The sequence below is a fragment of the Podarcis melisellensis genome (assembly GCF_964234715.1).
Source record: "Podarcis melisellensis genome assembly, chromosome: 1".
In the NCBI taxonomy this organism is placed as follows: Eukaryota; Metazoa; Chordata; class Lepidosauria; order Squamata; family Lacertidae; genus Podarcis; species Podarcis melisellensis.
The window spans coordinates 32,175,128-32,192,557 of NC_138528.1; the positions used below are offsets into that span (position 1 = coordinate 32,175,128).

The 17,430-nt window shown below is 41.8% G+C and overlaps 1 protein-coding gene and 1 long non-coding RNA gene across 5 annotated transcripts in view; one reads left to right on the forward strand and one right to left on the reverse strand.

Moving 5' to 3' along the window:
- Positions 1–17,430, forward strand: part of LOC309372988 — a 198,810-nt gene that overhangs the window by 109,439 nt on the left and 71,941 nt on the right. The window lies entirely within an intron of this gene.
- The window catches only part of MIPOL1 (mirror-image polydactyly 1), a 189,081-nt gene that overhangs the window by 17,433 nt on the left and 154,218 nt on the right, over positions 1–17,430 (reverse strand). For all 4 annotated transcript variants that reach the window (XM_081913624.1, XM_081913625.1, XM_081913627.1 and 1 more), the window contains one exon: positions 16,626–16,856. In XM_081913624.1, the coding sequence (XP_081769750.1) occupies positions 16,626–16,856 (231 nt within the window). The remainder of the gene's footprint in view (positions 1–16,625; positions 16,857–17,430) is intronic.

Consider the following 17,430-nt stretch of genomic DNA (forward strand, 5'->3'; position numbering starts at 1 on the left):
TTGTCTTCTCTTCTCCACTTCTTCCATTTTTTAAAAAAAGAAGCGGGAAGGTTTTAGAATGTGCAGGGTGATTTTGCTCCAGTTTATGTCACCCTGCAAGCTCCTTCCAGCTAGGGATGCTTGAGGATTTTGCTCTCTGATTTCTGAGGTGAACTTACCTGATTTGCACCTTGCGGACTAACACTTTATTATCTATTGGGGTTCATGGCTCAAAAAAAGGCAGAGGGCCTTCTTGATAGTGGTGCCCGCCCTGTGGAACGCCCTCCCATCAGATATGAAGGAAATAAACAACTACCTGACTTTTAGAAGACATCTGAAGGCAGCCCTGTTTAGGGAAGTTTTTAATGTTTGATGTTTTATTGTGGCTTTACTATTCTGTTGGGAGCTGCCCAGAGTGGCTGGGGAAACCCAGCCAGATGGGTGGGGTATAATAATAATAATAAGAGAAAATATGCTTGGAAATTTACATATTGAGATAAAAATGAAATACCTGTACATATTTTGTGATAAAATAATCTTTAAAATATGAATTCTGAAGGGGATTTTTATTTAAAAAATGACAGATTAAGGTAGTAACAGGCTGGAATGGATTTATGAAGGAACATGTGCAAAATTGATTGGGACCATCCATTTGCTGCGTGTGGCTTCTTTCTAGAGCTAACCAGGCTTATAAAAATGTTGTTGGCATCTGTCTGTCTTGAGAGAAGTGGAGTGTGTCTCCAGAGGTGAAGTCAAATCACTGTATTAGCAGCAATGAAGTGACTTCCTTGGGATGTACATAACTATATTAATAATGAAGTGGTACCTCGGGTTACATACGCTTCAGGTTACAGACTCCGCTAACCCAGAAATATTACCTCGGGTTAAGAACTTTGCTTCAGGATGAGAACAGAAATCGTGCTCCGGCAGCACGGCAGCAGCAGGAGGCCCCATTAGCTAAAGTGGTGCTTCAGGTTAAGAACAGTTTCAGGTTAAGAATGGACCTCCAGAACGAATTAAGTACTTAACCCAAGGTACCACTGTATTGGGGTGTAAACCCAAACCTCAGAAATGCATATCCCCACATGCCATCATGTGAACAATACTAAAAATATATCTTTATTTTATAATGCTTTATACAGTTTTAAACCTGCCAGTGTGTGGGATTTGTTAGCTTTCAATTGTTGGAAGCTGCCCTGGGTGATGCAAATGCATCGGAAAGGTGGGATACATGGTTTTAAAGTAATAAATGCATAAATAAAAAGGATGCTGCTGGACTACAACTCCCAGCATCCTTGATCACTAATCATGCTCCTGGTGCTGATGTTTGTTGTAGTCCAACAAGAAGGCCACAGGCTCTTCACCGCCCTATGAGGTATATATTAGCAGATCCTTAGGGTTAAAGCCTCAGCGCCTAGGGCTTGCCGATCGAAAGCTCGGCGGTTCGAATCCCTGCTGCGGGGTGCGCTCCCGCTGCTCGGTCCCAGCGCCTGCCAACCTAGCAGTTCGAAAGCACCTCCGGGTGCAAGTAGATAAATAGGGACCGCTTACCAGCGGGAAGGTAAACGGCGTTTCCGTGTGCAGCTCTGGCTCGCCAGAGCAGCGATGTCACACTGGCCATGTGACCTGGAAGTGTCTCCGGACAGCGCTGGCCCCTGGCCTCTTAAGTGAGATGGGCGCACAACCCCAGAGTCTGTCAAGACTGGCCCGTACGGGCAGGGATACCTTTACCTTTACCTTTAAAGATGCAGATGGGACATTAGTACATGTTAAAAGGTGAGGATCTGTAGCTTAACGATAGAGCTCACACCTTGCACATCATCTCACATCCAATTCCTATCATCTCAGACTGGGAGGAATTCTGTGAAATACCTCTTCTTGAGAACTTTAAAAACAACAACCCTGTCAATCAGACAAGACAAAGGGGCTAACCTGTGGCTTTCTAGGCTTTGTTGGACCATAGCTTCCCTCACTGGCCCTACTGTCTAGGGCTGAAGATGGGGCAAAACATCATCTGGAAGACCAAAAGTTAGTCATTCCACAAGTAGACAATGTTGGGCCAAATGGCTCAGTGATTTTGAGAGTATAATCCAGCTTCAAGTTACAAGATGGATTCAAGTTACAAGAAAGGAAATTCCCAACTAAACATCAGGAAGAACTTTTTGATGGTAAGGTAGTAGACTCTTCTTCATTAGAGGTTTTTAAGCAGAGGTTGGAAGGCCATCTGCCATGGGTGCTTCAGTGGATATTCCTGTATTGCAGGGGGTTGGACTAGATGACCCTTGGTATCCCTTCAACTTCTACAATTCTAGTTTGGGGAAGGGAAACGTATGTTAACTAATTTTGTAAAGCTTTTCTATTGCTTTAATATGACAAATTTTCCATAAATATTCATAGAAATTGCTTTGTTGGGATACTGGTACACAGCAGAACATAACAACTCTTAAGAATATGTCTTGCCTTTAAAATTCCTGGACTTTCTATTAAAATTTGTTTGTATGCTTTGGCTATACCCTAGTGATAACTCATCTAGTAGACAGTTGACTTTCTTTATAACTTATAACTATACCGTACATGTCAGTTCCTGGGGAAAAAATCCTTCTGTACAAATGAATTTTCCTGAGTGGAGTAATAACTGGGATTACCGAAGGGTTTAAAACAACTGTGATGTGTGCAATCAGTCTTAAATACCTAAATAAACTTTGTAAGTTCTCAGTTGGATCACACACAACCTCCTTTATACATTGCAATTAGTCTTAATTCTACACAAACCTTAATCCCTAAGGCAGACTGAGTTTGCACACCCACCGTCACAAAATCCAGTGACTTTACTGTGCCCTTTATTCACATATTCCATAGCTTATATGCCAATTAAAGACAATCTCTTCACCTTACTTTCTTCAATTTCAGACTTTCCTCTGTCCCCGCTCTGGGGAAACTTGCGTCGGTTGCGTGGCATCCTCCATAATTCCTTACAACATTCCCACTACTTTCCTGCATTGTGTAAAAATGGCCCATGCCTAAGAAGGTCATATTAAAAACGTGAAAGCCAACAAATAAGGTAGCTCAAACAAATTCCACTGAATGCAGAGAACTTGTTTTTGAAAATAAATAGTTCTGGCACCTGCCTGTCTTTAGAGACAATGGAGTGAGTCTCCTAGGGTGAAGTCAAACCACTGCATTAGCAGCACCGAAATGACCTCCCTGTGGTACAAGCCAGGGCAATGTGTATGGAGGTCCTGCCCAGACAACAGGATGCTCCTAAATAAACAAATTCATAATTCTGTCCTGCTTGATGTCCACATCACAAAACATAGTGTTTCTAGACCAAGAACTGCCCACTCCAAAAGGTACACAATCCTCCCAAAACCTCTTAAATAATTTTTTTGTGTTAAGATTGTCAGAAAAATTCTTAAAACGGGGAGGGGGAAACCCTCAGTGCCTTGATCCAGTATGTGCATATGCTTAATTCTTCCCACAGGAGCAAGCTAGCCATACATTTCAATGGAGGGAGCAGCTCTGCATAAACATTCTATAGCAGCTAAATTAAATGACTGGCCTCAATAGTTTCGAGTAAGCTATCAACACACCCCTATTTGCAGCTAGTCCATCATACCCTTTGGGTGAAAGATTTATATGATCTGAAGAGAATCCTGAATATTCACCCATCTTACCCTTGGTACAATTGGCTACAACAGGAATTGGATAAGGCTAGCCACACTCCAATACTTTGGCCACCTCATGAGAAGAGAAGACTCCCTGGAAAAGACCCTGATGTTGGGAAAGATGGAGGGCACAAGGAGAAGGGGACAACAGAGGACGAGATGGTTGGACAGTGTTCTTGAAGCTACGAACATGAGTTTGACCAAACTGCGGGAAGCAGTGGAAGACAGGAGTGCCTGGCATGCTCTGGTCCATGGGGTCACGAAGAGTCAGGGATGACTAAACGACTAAACAACAACAGCCACACATATATTTTAGGGATAGTTTAACTCAGAGCTTTCCAAACTGTGTGTCGCGACACGTTAGTGTGTCGGCAGCAGTGTGTAGGTGTGTCATGTGAACACCCCCCCATACTCCTCCTGGAGCTGGCAATGGATTAGTTTTTCCTCCAGTTTGCTAGTAAAACTGAATCACTGTGTTGCAAAATGATGCATGTCTGAAAAGCGTGTCACCAACAGTTTGGAAAACTCTAGTTTAACTCCTAAGAGCACGTCCCAGTTCTCTAGGACCCTACTGATGAAACATAATGAAAAAGTAAAGAAACTAGGTGTGTTAAGTAGATATGAGTGTGCCAACAAGATGAGGAGAAAAATCAATCAATCAATCAATTAATCTAGCAGAGATATGGAAGTTACCCAGTGCTTCTTTAAAGTGTCACACGTATGTGATTACCTGCTCACCTGGCAGAGATTGCAGGCATGAGCCCTTGCAACAAGCACCTGGCTCTTAGGAAACTAAATTACCCCCTGTCCAAGGTGGCAGACACAGAAAAGCTGAGGGACACACGAAGGTGCATGGATAAAGGCTTTCAGAGATGTGGTTGAGGCACCTCAGTCCCATGCTGATTGGGTCTTGAGACAAGAACACATCATAGGAAGAGGGGGGGAAATCATTTAGAAGGTATCCCTTTTTCAGGTGGTTCAATTCTGTTTCAGGTGGTTATAAGTGATATGAGGAGATGCGTCTAGGATAGAAATTTTACCTCACAGAAAGAAAATAAAAATGAGCACAAGTTCTGGCACAAAAAATGTAAGCGGATAACAAGGCAAGAGAGAAAATAATCTGAAGGCCGTATTGTAAAGAGATTGGCCTGGATTCAACTAGCCAGTCCCACTTGTGGAAACCTGTGTAAGGACTTCTGCTAGTCCAACAGGGCTCATCTCCCTCATAACTTTAGGGTGGGGGAGAAGGGAGATTGTTCCATCACGGAAGCAGAAACGATTGATGGAGTGCTCTTCCTAGCACTATGCTGAATTTCTCCCAATAAGATGAACAACATAAGTTCTTAAACGATAAATGTAAGAGTTTTACACTGGGGCATAAAACCTGAAACACATGTCCATTAATGCAAGGGTAGGCAACATGGTGCCCACCATATGCTGCTGGACTACATAATCCCTGATCACTGGCAATGATGGCTGGGTCTGATGGAAGTTTTAATCCAACAACATTTGGGGGCATCAAATTGGATACCCTTGCACCAGTGGGTTTTGAGCTAAACGTGTTTCTCCAGGAAAGAGACTCCTCGGGCTCTCTGTTGTGTTGTTGTGTGGTGAGTTTACCAGAGCAGTGAGAAATTCAAAGCCCCCCCCCCCCGAGAATGTGGAGCTAATTTCATAATTATTTGGGTTTCCCCTCTGAGGTTTGGGATGGAAGTATAGTGGTTTAAGAGATTGGACGAAGACATTGCTTCCCACAGGGCCCCATCACTAGGGCCTATTTTCTGCCCCATCACCAAACTTATATAAGCTATTGGCCGGACCTGAAAGCAAGATGAATACACATTGCATGCAATGTTTCCTGTCTTCAAACTGAATTCAATTCTCTGAAATAAATTACCTCTTGTTTAAGATATCATCATAATGCTTTTAATGAAGCTTTAGGGAGACCTTCAGCCTGAAGAATCAAACTCTTTACTAAGGCAAAAGAAACATTCTTTTTAACTAAAAGTGGGACTGCTTAGATCTAAAAATGGAATTTCCAGTTTAAACTTAAAAATCTGTCAAATATAAACAGAACTTAATAAAATATTGTATGTAAGCAAAACATGAACAAAACTCACTAAAAGGTGCAGAACACAACCATGTATTTCGGCAATTAAAACAGATTTTTAAAAGTTCTCAGAAATTCAGTCAATTCCTCCCCACCCCAAATCAAAACAAGTATTGCTTATTTTTCATGAAGTTAGTTTATTGCCTATACATTTATTAACCATCCCCTTCTAGAGGGAAGATTAAAGTCAAACACCAAATTTCCACAAGTTTCCTGAAACTCTAGAAAAGTCATTCTGTTTTGCAGAAAGGCCATTCATAAACCGGCTTCAGACGGGGGGCGGGGGGGGGGGATGAAAAGCACTGATGTCCATAAGCCTAGCTTTGAGTCTGCTTCCTATTTAATAGACATTGTACTCTATAGAATGCAATCTGTGCTTTAACGGTATCGTGTTTGCAGTTAAAAACCTCAGACTTTAGACCTACGTATAAAAGATAGTCATATTATCCTTTTCTGAGACACTGACCTGTATCCTCATTTAAAAATGAACAACCCATCTTTATGTAATTAAATCTTTGTTTTGATCTATTAGTATTCAGCAAAGTGCCATTTTATAAAACCTCGCCCTGAATAGGCAATGCTGGAGGTAACCATCTGCAGCTTTAGAGTCCGAGTTTGAATTGATGAAAAGAGCTTTGTGTTTTCATTGCCAAGGTTGATTCTTCCAGTCATTAGGCATTCCCCTCAGATCGAATCAATGAAGCTGACGCTCTTACACCCATGTGTTAAATTCTCTTCCCCTCATGGCTTCCTTTGCCAGCTATACTCCAGAAAGGCTACTGGATCTTAGCCACATTCTTCTCACAGCTGTGTTAAAAAAGAACATCAGAGCGCCTTGCCACAAACCCATATGGGTAACTGGTCAGTCCCCTGTCTGAGGGTCACCTCACATTGTGGTGCGATTATTCAAAGATTCATTCTTGTTCTTGAACTGCGCTGCTCAGATCATTCTGGGAAAGATTATACCCTCCAGTGGGCGCTGGAGAATGTCTTGGACCTTGGTGTGAAATGCACACAATTCCCGTGCTCAGAGAAGGCAGATTAGTATTTACTTTCTGAGGAATAAGATGCTAACACCTATTGAACAGGCTGCCCCAATGTGATTCCCCCCGCCATGCACATTTCATGTGTGAAATGGCACTGCAACATAGAAAGCAGATCCCGTTATGCAAAATGCAATGAAAGAAACAGAACTTATTCTGACACATGACTCTTACAAGAGTTTTTTTTTTTTAATGCAAAACACACAAGATATTACAGGAAAATTATGTATGCAATTATATGATAAAATGAAATTATGCTAATCTTGTATGTGTGCTGCACACATGTGCATATTATATCTTACAAAAATTATGATTAATAGTAAAGTATTACCATGTCCTAAAACATGTACTTTTATCACACTGAAATATAAGCAGTTTTGATAAAGTGTAGTGCATGATTTAAATAAATGTATGACGATTGCAAGCATGGTCTATAATTTCTCTTGTTTTGCTATTCTTTTTCATATGAAGCATCCATTTTATTGATTTTGTAATATAAACCCCATCTTTCCTACATGGACTGTGCACAGGCAAAACTATGCATGTTTTCCCAAATGTGCCACTGTGTTCAGAGTAGTTTACTCTCAGGTAAATATGCATGGGACTTATACACCTTTACCTGGGAGTATGTCTGATTCAATCATGAGACTTTTGGAGAAACATGCCTAGGATTATGCTAAAAAAATTATCTACATAGTTATACACATTCATTCTGAGATCACAAAGCAATGCACATTTATTTGGAAAGAATCTGCCATAAGATCAATGGAGCTTGTTTGCAAGTGAACGGGATTTGAAGTCTTGTTAATCAGAAAATAATGTTGGAGGGGGAATATTGTGCTATTCTTTACAGTTACATCAGGACAAGAACACCCCTATTTTCATCAATGAAATGTTGCAGAGCATTTGAGCTTAACTCAATAAAATCTCTATGGGATTCTTTGATTGATGTTTGGTCTAGCTTCTGGAGTAGCTGCACTACAAATTTATATTGCTTTAATTAAACTAGAAGTAGGATCCCCAACAAAATGTAGCAAAATGCTGTCCAGCCATTTGGTGCTATCTTCATCCTGTTCCCAAAATGTAGCGTATTTGGTCACTCACTGCACAGTTTGGGGGTTATATCCACCTTAAGGCCTTTTCTAAAGTTTTCTTTTTGTAGTTCAGCAAAAGTTATAAGAAATAAACCTAGAGGTTCCCCTTCCATGCTGAGGATACTTCCACCAGGTAATAATAATAATAATAATAATAATAATAATAATAATAATAATAATAATATATTATTTATACCCCGCCCATCTGGCTGGGTTTCCCCAGCCACTCTAAAATACAATAACCCATTAAACATTAAAATCTTCCCTAAACAGGGCTGCCTTCAGATGTCTTCTAAAAGTTTGGTAGTTATTTTTCTCTTTGACATCTGGTGGGAGGGCGTTCCACAGGGCGGGTGCCACTACCGAGAAGGCCCTCTGTCTGGTTTCCTGTAACTTGGCTTCTCATAGCGAGTGAACCGCCAGGAGGCCCTCGGCGCTGGACCTCAGTGTCTGGGCAGAACAATGGAGGTGGAAACGCTCCTTCAGGTATACTGGACCGAGGCTGTTTACTATATTCTACATACACATGGCAGTATTCTAAGCTTCAGCTTTGGAAACAGAGGTAATGATGCACTGCTGCTTCCAATCCCATCCCCATGGTTGGAGCTGCATCCAGAAGACTTGTGTCCCATAAGATTCCAACCCCATATCAACACACTCTTCCATGCCAAAGCATGCCTTGAAAACTTGTGGGATTTCAATTTATTGCCCAATTTAGTATATCCTCACAAATTAAAATTAGTATAATGCAACTGCAGTTTGAAAACAAACACTATAAAAGCAGGATACAGATAGGTAGCCGTGTTGGTCTGCCATAGTCAAAACAAAAAAAATTCCTTCCAGTAGCACCTTAAAGACCAACTAAGTTAGTTCTTGGTATGAGCTTTCGTGTGCATATCTGAAGAAGTGTGCATGCACACGAAAGCTCATACCAAGAACTAACTTAGTTGGTCTTTAAGGTGCTACTGGAAGGAATTTTTTTTATAAAAGCAGGAGTAAAACTAGCCAAAAACCAGCATGAAACCATGCAGCAGCATAAAATCAATACAATGGCAGCAAGACCAACAAGGATAAATAAACAAAATAGTTAGAAGAATTAAACACGTGGCATTAAAAGCATGGGAGAACAGAAGGGACTTTCCCCCGGTGCTTTAAAATCCGAAGGTGCCACGAGAGCCTCTCTTATCTATAAAGTATTATCTATAGCAGGTGCAAACTTTAACTGACTAAAATGAATTCAAAAGCTCCATTCATATTAATGGATTAGAATAGCTCCCAAACACTATCAGAGAGGCTATTCCAGTATTCAGCTGCTGCTCCTTCTGGTTCACAGGTGTACCATGCATTTATATGCTGGATCTCCATATATAAGCAGTGCTATAGTGAATTGGGAGCATCACAAAAGCTATGAGATTGAGAAGCCCAGGGTTCTCATTGAAGTGGTCTACCTATTTTAGTAGGTACAGACCTGCTTCTGATGCTGCAGTCACACACACATCCTGGCCATGGTGATCTAGAAACCTCAAGGTTGGACTCCCGTAATACTTCACTGACGTTGTTACAGAATGCAGATGCTAGGATAATAGCTGGGGTTGGATGTTGCAACCTATCTTATTGTGCTTCAAGAGCTACACTGGCGACCAGCCTTATGATTAGGTGTCTACTTCAGGAAACTGATTTTGGATGTCATGAAAGGGCAGGGAAATGTTAGTTATTTACTTCATTATGGTTACATTTTCAGTGCCAGGAAAGGAATGGGTGCTTCCGCAGCCAACATAATTTGACTGACCTATGCACCTTGGTCCTCAGAGAGGCTTGTCTGCTAACTAAGAGACAAAATTTGTACAAACCACTTCAATAATTGTCTACTGAAGGGTGGTAGAAAAACCTGATGGATAAATAAATCCAGGTTGGCTATGTATTTTCTCTAACAGATAGGTGAGCAACTTAACAAGTATTCAAACTATAAAATGACTAAATATAATGAGGACTGAATCACATTGTCACTCATGCTGGCTGCTTCCTCCTACAGCCCTTGGTGGATTCCCTGCTTGAGATGAGAATGTTTGTAACACGAGCATTATTTGTAGCTCTGCATGCTGCTGCAAGCCATCTCTCTTTTGTGTTGGGTGTTGAAAATACTTGCAAATGTTTAGATCACATGGTTTTCTTTCCATTAACATGGAGAGCAGCCATGACAAGAGTAGCAGCTAGGAGAAGCCCAGATGTTGTGTGACTCAGCCCTGACATCCCTTGGGGTTCTGAAAAAAATATTAAGTTCATTTATGATGTTAGCTGCCTTTGGATTGAAGAGGAAAGATGGGGTATAAATATTTTAGAAAGATCCATAGCAATATTTGCTAACCTTCTGCTATCACAGTATATTACGAAACATTCCAATATATAAATAATAATTTCACTATTTCTTCCAAAGATTATCAAGGCACTATCATAGGTTGGCACCTAATAAAAAGGACTTCATCCCACCTGCATGTTATACTCTTAAGAAAACTTCAAGCCATAACTATTAATAGACAGATGTGATGGAAAATTAAGGATATTAGAAATCAGGTGGGTTGAATTGATTTTCATTATTACTTATGCAAAGCATACACTTTGCATTTTTAAAAAAATTGAGTAGGAATACCTGGTTTCCCCATTACAAATGATAACTACTATCTCCTTGGGAAATGGGGATGGATTTGGGCAAAATTAGCATGGTAGGAAGTCTTTCAGTACAGGGATCAGTCAGTTCCTTTTAAAAATGCAGAATATTTTATATCTTTCTCTCTCGCATTAATAAAGGCTAAGAAAAGTAGTTCTGGCCTAATTGAAAAATACTCATTTGTATGAAGCCGTTGAGGTTACAAAGAAACTGCAAATTCTTAGCCTGGTTTTCCTGCTGATGAGTAAGAACCGTCTGTGTGGCTCTCCCAGAGGTGTCAGTGGAATCTCTATAGTGCCACACAAGGGTTCTTAGCTCAAAGTAAACACACTTTCCACAAACTCAGCTGCTTAATCTGTTTGCAGGTTGAATTATAAGATGGGGTGGATGACTGGGGGTGCTGGGAAGATGCAGTAAGCATATCCACAGTTTCTTGATAAAAAGGGCATGCTGTTGTTGTCAAAAGACTTTACCCAGCTGTTTAATTTTGCTACAGGCTCAGAAGGCTGATTTTAGCATTAACTAACCTGGCAGACAGTTTTTCCCTGAGTAGTTAAGCATGTCAAATTGAATTAATTCTTCTCATAAAAGCTCACGTTAGAGTTAGCATGGTTCAGGTTATATCTGCAGGTCCATTACAGCACTCCTGGTTTGGGGAGGATTAGAGCAAAGCTAGAAAATTTTCTCTGAGATAATCCTGGCCTATACTCTATTGTAACAGCAAATTATTTTAACACTAAAGAACAGAAATGGGATACTGCCCAGATTCACAGCTAACTGGATGGAACTTTTCAAAATATTTTGCCCTCTTACATGCTGCAATTTCTCTACTTTGCTTTCCAGAAAATGATCCCCCAAATTAAGTGAAAATCTAAGACAGGCAAATCATGGTTTTAACTAAATTACTCTGGTACAAAGAGAAATGTAGGAGGTCTAGCTATCCTTTATGGCAGCCAACCTGGTCTAGTCTATGGAGAGACTGAAGTCCTTTTCAGGTGTTTGGGGTGAATCTGTGTTATTCTAAAAGGGAGGGGGAAGGAAGGTGCATGGAAGCTCTGCCTCCGATGTCCCCGAGTACGGTGTCCACTGCTTCACTTCAGAGTTCCTACTGATAAACTTTGAGAAGGAAAAAGGAACATGCTTAGAATTCTCCTCCTGATCAGGATCACAGGGAAGATTCTATGCAGATACAGCTAAATCCAATGCATTTCCCAGCACAATTCAAGTGTTGATGCTGAACTTTAAAGCCCTAAACGGCCTCAGTCCAGTATACCTGAAAGAGCGTCTCCACCCCCATCGTTCAGCCCAGACACTGAGATCCAGTGCCGAGGGCCTTCTGGCGGTTCCCTCACTACGAGAAGCCAAGTTACAGGGAACCAGGCAGAGGGCCTTCTCGGTAGTGGCACCCGCCCTGTGGAACGCCCTCCCAGCAGATGTCAAAGAGAAGAAGAACTACCAGACTTTTAGAAGACATCTGAAGGCAGACCTGTTTAGGGAAGCTTTCAATGTTTAACAGACCGCTGTATTTTAACATTTTGTTGGAAGCCGCCCAGAGTGGCTGGGGAAACCCAGCCAGATGGGCGGGGTATAAATAAATAATTATTATCATGAATTATTATTATTATTATTACACTTGGAATATATTCCCTCTCAATATGGGGAGGTCTGAAGGGGAGCTGGCATGTGTGGGGATGAGTGCCACACCAGTGCTTTAAGATAGGGCCAAAAACGGACTGGGAGCGCTGAAACTGGTAACAATTGGACGGAAATGTGCAGTCCGGGTAATATTCTTGCAGCTGTATTTAAAAGTGTACAGAACATTCCAAACCAAGGTTCCCAAACCAAGGCGCACTTGCTAGGAAGAAAGGAGAGGGCCTCACATCTATGAAAACGTGCACATGATTGCACTGCGTGAAACATAGCAGTTGAAGTGAACCGAGGAAACTGTTTCACAACAGCTGCTTAAAATAATTGAAAAATAAATAATATCACAATGCAACATGAATTCACAAAAAAAGGTCTTTGTTTTCACTGTTCCAAAATGAGCCAATATTCAGCTGACTATCACTGGGAATTAACTGATATCTAAATGACTGTCACGGCATAATTGTATCATTATATAATAGCATTTTTGTCAGCTCAGTCTGTGCAACAGGAGAGATATATGATGTTTGACCCCTTGGTTGCTATACTAAGAAGAAAATTGCTGCCTTTACAGGTTTGGCAGCTGACAGTCTGTCTCTAAGGTGGGGCAAGTGGTAAGCAAGAATTTGCTGGTAATAATTGCAGCTTCTCTTTGGCGTAACAGGAACATGAGATGCTGCTCTAGAGTTCAACTTAGCTGCTCCAGGATATGTGTCAAAACATACAATGTGTGAAATAGTTCAGTTCTTACATAGAATTACTGTGTAACTTTTCAGTTAATTATGTATTTCCTTCCTAACAAGCTGCTGTTTGAAACAAAGATCTGTGGGGTAGATGTTGCTCTTTCACTGGCAGGGAATCAAACAATGGGTTTCCAAGAGGAGTTCTAGACCTTCGGAGCAGAATGGTTTCCTGGTACAGCGACGCTCACAAAATATGACTGCAGGGGCCTTGCTGGTTGCCAGGATTCCTTTGGGGGGAAAGCAGGAATTCTTGGTGGCTACACAATGAAGATCACAGCACGGCAATGCATATACTTAGGGAGAACTCCTTTCGCCTCTGGAAGGTGCTGTGGGAGACTGTCAATAGCATACCCAGGGCACTCAACAGATATGCTCAGTAGAAAATTGGGAGTGAAAGGGCAAGGTTCACTGATTATTTTTAAAAAAATATTTATGCCATCCTTTATTCTATTTAGAAACACAGCCATTTATCACAACTTAAATGCAGTAAAACAGACAGAACACATAATAATTACACAGCAGCATAAGAAGCTGCTTTATACAGACTAAAGATCAGTTTTGTTTACACTGATTGTCAGTGGCTATCCAGGATTTCCTAGACAGCATCTTAAAAAGCAGAGACATCACCTTGCCAACAAAAGTCTGTATAGTTAAAGCCATGGTTTTCCCAGTAGTGCTGTATGGAAGTGAGAGCAGGACCATAAAGAAGGCTGATCGCCGAAGAATTGATGCTCTTGAATTATGGTGCTGGAGGAGACTCTTGAGAGTCACATGGACTGCAAGAAGATCAAACGTCTCCATTCTGAAGGAAATCAGCCCTGAGTGCTCACTGGAAGGGCAGATCCTGAAGCTGAGGCTCCAATACTTTGGCTACCTCATGAGAAGAGAAGACTCCCTGGAAAAGACCCTGATGTTGGGAAAGATGGAGGGCACAAGGAGAAGGGGACGGCAGAGGATGAGAGGGTTGGATAGTGTTCTTGGAGCTACCAGCATGAGTTTGACCAAGCTGCGGGAGGCAGTGGAAGACAGGAGTGCCTGGCATGCTCTGGTCCATGGGGTCACGAAGAGTTGGACACGACTAAATGACTAAACAACAACATCCAGGATTTCAGGACCAAGGCTCTCCTAGCCCTACCTGGAGATGTCAAGGATTGAACTCCGGACCCTTTTGCATGCCAAACAGATGCACTACCACAGAGCTACAGCAAATGAAAACAGGCACAAATTAAAAATGACTGGGTGGATAAAACTATTTTAGCTTGGCAACAAAAGAATCATAATGCGACTGCCAGGTGGGTCTCTGTAGGGAGGGTCATCCCAGAGTTGGCAGGGGGTGGGCATTGCAGAGAAAGCCCTTTGTATTGCAGAGAAAGCACCTGACAAATGGCACCTGAAAAAGGGTCCCAGCAGGTTAATGCACAAGCAGGTTGATAAGGGAAGACGTTGTTCTTCAGTTATCTGGGTCTCAAGTCATTTAGGACTCTAAAGGCGTGTACCAGCACTGGAAGCCAATAGGTAGTACAAATCCTTTTAAACTGGTGCATTATGCCTAATTCTTTGGCAAGAAAACTACTGCCAACTATTGAGTTTTGCACAATGTCAGGCATTTTTCAGACAGATCAAAATTAGGGCTGCCACATGTACAAATTTTGTCCGGATTTCAAAGGTCCAGGGGGGATTTTTGGCAGGCAGCAGTTTGTCCTGGATCTTAGGCAAGTCAATCAAAACTTTATGGGTTTGGGTTTTTTTTGCGTGTTGTGGGAGGGAAAAGCTCAACAACTTTTGGGGTGTCCTGGTTTTTACTTTTTGAAATATGGCAGCCCTAGCAAAACTGAAAACATTGATGTCTTTTTTTCCTTTCTTTTGCAAACTTTCCCCATGATACTGAACAGAAAAGAAATATGCTGAACATGTGTTCAAGGACTGTGATTGATTTGATCTGTACTGCAAAGTAGCCAAGAAAAACCTGGCCTTTTTAATTTTGGATATTCCGGTAAACTGATTTGGGCATGAACTTTTTTCAGCGGGAAAGCACACATCTGAACTTCAAGAAGTATTAACAAACAGCCAGATCTACTCAACTTTAGCCGTCCATGAAGAGAAAGAAAAAGGTGCATTCACTGATTTTCGTTTCATCTGGGCCCATGGAAGCTGGCAACTACATGGCAGAACAACATGAGATATGCTGTGCCCGGCAGCTGCTGGGAAGCATGAGCCTTTTCCACCATTAATCATCATGCTTCACCTGACCTGCCTCTAGACGTGTGCAGGACATGAGAAATGTGCCATTCTCTCTAAACTGGTACTGTGTAAGATTGAGAAGGGAACACTGTGCGACCAACAGAAAAAGCAATGCAAAGAGGTATTATTATTAATGCATGGAGGGTGGCGGAGCCAAGCAATGGGGACATGGCAAAGAGCAAAGTGCATTCCCATTCTCCCTCTCATTGTATGAAGAGAAGAATAACTGAATAGGGCGAACATGTTACAGTCAAATATATCAACTACCAAAATGGGAAACTGAAATGTTCCAGGCATTTCAGCAGCATACACAAAGTTGCTTCAAATGTTACAGGGCTGGATCCAGACTTTGCTCCTCTAAGAAGGAACATCCCTTGAATGCAGTTCTGCTCAGGGGATGTTCCCTGTGTATGTGGGGGGGGGTTGGGGGGAGGGGGCAGATTCTGACTCCCCATGCACCCCTGGCACTACCTCTGACACTGTTCTGGAGGGCTGGGCAATCCTCCTACAACACCCTGGGAAATGGTCTGGGAGCTTCATGGGTTGGGAGGAACTGGTAAAAGTCACCCCTCCCCATCTTCCCTACTGGTAGGATGCCTTTTGTGAAGAAAAAGACGTCTGCAAACAGAAGGACCCTTTCCATCCATCCAGTCTGGATCCAACTGACATGTGCATATAGACATGAGTCTATAACGTGTGAAGCAAACATGAACCTGCGGCCCTCTAGTTGCTGTTGGACTACAATTTCCATCACCCCTGATCATTGGCCATCTTGACTTGGGTTGATGGGCATTGGAGTCCAACAATATCTGGATAGTCACAAGTTCTGTCTCAAGGCAAATCTTTTAAAATGTAGTATAAACACCAGCAACTGGGAAACACTGGCCTGCGAGCGCTCCAGTTGGAGAACAGCCTTTACCAAAGGTGTCATGGGCTTTGAAGACACTTGAACTCAGGACACAAGGGAGAAACGTGCTAAGAGGAAGGCATGCTTGGCAAATCCACACCGTGATCAATTTCCACCTGGAAACCAATGTCCCCACTGTGGAAGGATGAGTGGATCGAGAATTGGCCTCCACAGTCACTTACGTACTCATTCTCAAAAACGTGTTTATGGAAGACAATCTTACTCGGCTACGAGTGATCGCCGAAGAAGAAGACCTCTGTTATAGAAGATAAATAAATACACAAGAATCCTATCTCTTCTTCAGATGTTATAACTAAGCTAAGCTGACAAATAAAAACCCTACAGTCTTGTTGCTGGATATAACAATAAATAGCTCTGCTATTAAGTCTGAATAAATATTCAGGTAAGAATCGGCCCACTAACTTTAATAGGGATTTCTGTATGTCTTCTAACTTGAATCTCTTTGTGTCACAGGAAGAGAGGCCCATTTAGTTGACAAACGCCATTTTCCAAACAGAAAGACAATGTACTTACTTTTGAAGTTTCTCACTGGCCTCCTGTGAAGCCTCTAAAGCTTGCTGAAACTTCAATTCTGCATTTGCTCTCTCTTCCGCTGCTTGCTGAAGATGGGCCGTCAGCTCTTCATTTTGAAGCAGCAGCATCGACACAACATCCTCTCTGTTTTTCAGAGCTTTTTCATAAGTTATGAGAGTGGCGTTGAACTGATCCTTAAGGCTCACTTCTTGAGACAAAGACTGGTGTAAACTGCAAAAACAAAAAAGGTAGGTCTTTTCAGTATGGTCAGAGCAGGTTTGGCATGTAAAAAGAGGACTTTTAAAAGATGGTACAAATACGCCATGCCCAAAATATTTCAATGTAAAATTCAAACAGCAAGCCAAGAAGATCTGAAGCACCGGTGCCAATGGTTCCACAATACTTTAAAAATAAACACAAAACTAAATCAACGTTTACATAATGATGCATGCATATTGTACTACAGTGGTACCTCGAGTTACATACGCTTCAGGTTACATACACTTCAGGTTACAGACTCCACTAACCCAGAAATATTATCTCAGGTTAAGAACTTTGCTTCAGGATGAGAACAGAAATTGTGCTCTGGTGGCGCAGCAGCAGCGGGAGGCCCCATTAGCTAAAGTGGTGCTTCAGGTTAAGAACCGTTTCAGGTTAAGTACGGACCTCTGGAACGAATTAAGTACTTAACCCGAGGTACCATTGTATACAGACCACTTGCCTCTCAGCAGTACTATGAAGTAGAGGGAAGTGATATGGCCTATTCTCACGAAACAAATAAAAAACCCAGGATTAAATATACTAA